Source organism: Emys orbicularis, chromosome 2 (genome assembly GCF_028017835.1).
Source record: "Emys orbicularis isolate rEmyOrb1 chromosome 2, rEmyOrb1.hap1, whole genome shotgun sequence".
Lineage (NCBI taxonomy): Eukaryota > Metazoa > Chordata > Testudines > Emydidae > Emys > Emys orbicularis.
In genome coordinates, this window is record NC_088684.1 from 22,751,567 (window position 1) to 22,755,884 (window position 4,318).

The 4,318-nt window shown below is 40.8% G+C and overlaps 1 protein-coding gene across 1 annotated transcript; it reads left to right on the plus strand.

The window, feature by feature from the left end:
• Nucleotides 1-548: 548 nt before the first annotated feature.
• On the plus strand, nt 549-3,164 carry ZHX1 (zinc fingers and homeoboxes 1). The gene has a single exon (XM_065399697.1). The coding sequence runs from the start codon at nt 549-551 to the stop codon at nt 3,162-3,164; it is 2,616 nt and encodes an 871-aa protein (XP_065255769.1).
• Nucleotides 3,165-4,318: the final 1,154 nt, after the last annotated feature.

Consider the following 4,318-nt stretch of genomic DNA (forward strand, 5'->3'; position numbering starts at 1 on the left):
CCAGCATTGAAAGAAAAGGAAACAATTGGAAAGTCACTGTTCTGATGCCATTCCATGTTTGATGTCCTTCATCTGCGTTGATATATATTAGAAATCTTTGACACTGTTAACATAAAGAGCCTGATCTTGTCACACTTACTTCTGTTGAGTAGTACCTTACTCCTTGATTAGTCCTATTAATTTCAGTGGGTCCACTTCGGAGGGAGTAAAAGTGGCGGAATCAAGCACATAGTGTTAAATTAATTCTATTCACAGAATATTTTTCTGGCTAATGAATATAAATTACTCATTTCTAACTTATATAATGATTTCTCTCCTTTACTGCAGGTGGTGGAAATGGACTTTAAGAAGCTGTGACTCAACATTTCATCCTTGAACTACAACGTTTTTTTTAATCTGATTGCACTACAAAAAAGCTGCTAATGGGATAAATGCTGAAAAGTTTTCAAGAATTGACTTGAAGTACCAAAAGCCATTGTTGAAAATCAAGAAGAGCTTGAACCTACATCAGTGTCATTCAGTCAATATTATTTCCTCACAACAACAGAATGGCAAGTAAACGAAAATCAACTACCCCGTGCATGGTCCTAGCAAGCGAGCAGGATCCAGACTTAGAAATGATATCAGATTTGGATGAAGGACCTCCTCTACTTACACCAGCAGAGAATGCTACAGCTGAGAGTATATCAAGTGATGAAGACATTCAAGAATATATGGATTCAGACAATCAGCAAAATAAAAAAGTTGAAGGTGGCTATGAATGTAAATACTGTACATTTCAGACACCAGATCTAAATATGTTTACTTTTCATGTTGATTCAGAACACCCTAATGTAGTATTAAATTCATCCTATGTCTGCGTGGAATGCAATTTTCTTACCAAAAGGTATGATGCTCTTTCAGAGCACAATCTGAAGTACCACCCCGGAGAAGAGAATTTTAAACTGACCATGGTGAAACGTAATAATCAGACAATCTTTGAGCAAACAGTGAACGATCTCACTTTTGATGGGAGTTTTGTGAAAGAGGAGAATGCTGAGCAATCCAACACCTCAGAGATCCCCTCATCAGGAATCTCAATTAGCAAAACCCCTATTATGAAAATGAAAAACAAAACTGAGACTAAACGAATTGCTGTTTTCCACAATGTAGCTGAAGACATTCCTGGTGAAGAAAAGGAAACTGAAAATGAGCCAGACTGTGAGGAAGTAGTCGAAACCCCACAATCAGCAGTTTCCGAGTCCAAAATGAACAATCCAGCTGCTTGCAGTGCAGCAGATACAACTAGCACCGTAATGACTCCAGCGCCAGTGATTCAACCTGGGGTGGCACAGGTAATAACTACTGTCACAGCTCCACAGAACTCTAACTTGATTCCAAAAGTCTTAATACCTGTAAACAGCATTCCAACCTACAACACTTCTTTGGATAACAATCCTCTTCTGCTCAACACCTATAAAAAATTTCCCTATCCAACCATGTCAGAAATCACCGTTCTCTCTGCTCAAGCTAAATATACCGAGGAGCAGATTAAAATATGGTTTTCTGCCCAACGTCTGAAACATGGTGTGAGCTGGACGCCAGAGGAAGTGGAAGAAGCGAGGAGGAAGCAATTTAATGGCACTGTGCATACTGTACCACAGACAATTACGGTTATTCCAGCACACATTTCAGCAGCTGGCAATGGTTTGCCATCCATCTTGCAGACATGCCAAATAGTTGGTCAGCCAGGTCTTGTCCTCACTCAAGTCGCAGGTACAAACACTTTGCCAGTAACAGCCCCTATAGCTCTGACAGTAGCAGGAGTCCCAAATCAGACACAATTACAGAAGAGCCAGATCCATACCGCCCAGCCTGTTGCAGAAACCAAGCAAGTAGCTGCCATTCCAGCCCCTCAGCTTATCAAACACGAAACCACATTAGTAAATCCGGATTCATTCGGCATCCGTGCAAAGAAGACGAAAGAACAGTTGGCAGAATTAAAAGTCAGCTACCTTAAAAATCAGTTCCCTCATGATTCAGAGATTATTAGGCTCATGAAAATAACAGGCCTGACCAAAGGAGAAATCAAAAAGTGGTTCAGTGATACACGATACAACCAGAGAAACTCAAAAAATAATCATGGCATTCATCTCAACAACGATTCTTCCACCACCATTATTATTGATTCAAGTGATGAAACAAATGAGTCCCCAACAGTAGTCACGCCACAGCATAAGCAGTCGTGGAATGCTTTCCCTGATTTCACCCCACAGAAATTCAAAGAAAAGACTGCTGAACAGTTGCACAACCTCCAAGCAAGTTTTCTCAATAACCCTGTCCTGACAGACGAAGAGCTGAATAGGTTAAGGACACAGACTAAACTGACCAGAAGAGAGATCAATGCCTGGTTTACAGAGAGAAAGAAAACAAATGCTTTAAAGGAAGAAGAAGCTGAGTTAAAAGAGAGCAATGCAAGCGGCTCAAAAGATGAGGCTGGAGAAACTTCTCAGGGAGAGGGATCTGTATGGCTAAGATCAGGGGGTTCTGCAAGCAAGGTGGGTAAAAAGTCACCAGAGCAGTTACATATGCTTAAAAGTTCATTTGTCCGTACTCAGTGGCCATCCCCACAAGAATACGACAAACTGGCAGAAGAAACTGGCCTTCCGAGATCGGACATTGTTAGCTGGTTTGGAGATACTCGTTATGCCTGGAAAAATGGTGGTTTGAAATGGTACTATTACTACCAGGGTTCCAGTGGGAATTGTATGAATGGTCAAGCCTTTGTCAGAAGGAGGGGGAGAGGGAGACCGAAAGGAAGGGGAAGAGGAAGGCCTCGTGGGCGGCCTCGGGGAAGCAAAAGGATAAACAACTGGGACAGAGGATCCTCCGTCATCAAATTCAAAACTGGAACAGCAATCCTTAAGGATTATTATATGAAGCACAAATTCCTCAACGAGCAAGACCTTGATGAACTTGTAGCCAGATCTCACATGGGATATGAGCAGGTCAGAGAGTGGTTTGCAGAAAGGCAAAGAAGATCAGAGCTAGGCATAGAGCTGTTTGAGGAGAATGAGGATGAAGAAGAAATGCTGGATGATCAGGAAGAGGAGGAAGAAACGGATGATAGTGACACTTGGGAACCCCCCCGACATGTTAAGCGTAAACTCTCTAAATCAGATTGACATGTAAGTTTGGGGCTTGGGGCAAAAAACCCGTAAATTATATTTGACATTATTGTGAAGAGCCAAATAGTTTTTAAAGGCTTTCCGTTTTAGTGAACACCTTCCTAGCACGTTCCCTCCACCTGAGAGAGTGGACAAGATGCTACCTGTGCAGCCACCAAATATTTGCTTCCTGGCTAGCAGAGATGGACATGCTCAGTGCTAGCCCAGGGTTTGGAACTATAAATCCAACCCAAATTCTGCTCCTGCTCCTCCTCCTCCTCCTCCACATCACTGCTGAGGGCTCATCATTTAAGTGACTATTTATAAATATTTAATTGCCTTGTGTTTAATTCCAAAAAAACACAGCTGCATTTTTCATTGTTATAGGAGAAGATTACCCGCTCTTGGAGGAGGAAAATACAAAAACCTAATATGTCTTTTTGCAAACCTTGCTTTACCTCCTAAGGCTTCAGAGCTTGGGGGTGTTTGTTTTTTAAAGGAAAGAATTCAAAAACAGAAAAGAAGGGGAAAAGTATGACAAAGGAATCAATAACCACAGGGGTGAGAATTACTTGGTTTTAGAAACTAGGTGAAATGATTGTCGTGTTTTTCAAAGTGTTTCGGGTTTACGGAACTTGTGCTGAAAATGTCTGTTATGAGCTGAGTCAGTTTAAATGTAGGGCTATAAGATGCTGTTCATTAAACTTAATCAGCATATCCAGAAATCCATTCTAAATCCAGGTAATTTAAATGCATGGTAGTCCTGATGTGATCCATATCAGCATTCATTTTTTGCTTACGCATTTGCTCTTATGTTGGAAAATGGTAACATAAAAGTCCTTGGAAATCAAATGCTGTATTCTGAAAAAGGTCAATATGCAGACGAGTTAGGAAAGTTGCTTTAAAAACTGTTCAGAATCAGCTGCTTTGTTTAGAAACAAAGACATAAAAAGACAGGGCAGAGATTAAAAACATCTGCAAATTCACTGAATGCTAGGAAAAACACTTCACCGTTTAAAAGTAGCTAAAGAGCCCCGTTTTTTAATTCCTATAGAAAATTAAAACATGACTGCTATTGCCTCTTAGTCTTTGGGAGTAACAAACTATACGTACACACGTCTCATTGTTCATCTCTAGTGGCAGCCCAGCTGAACGATTTGCATGCAAGTTTA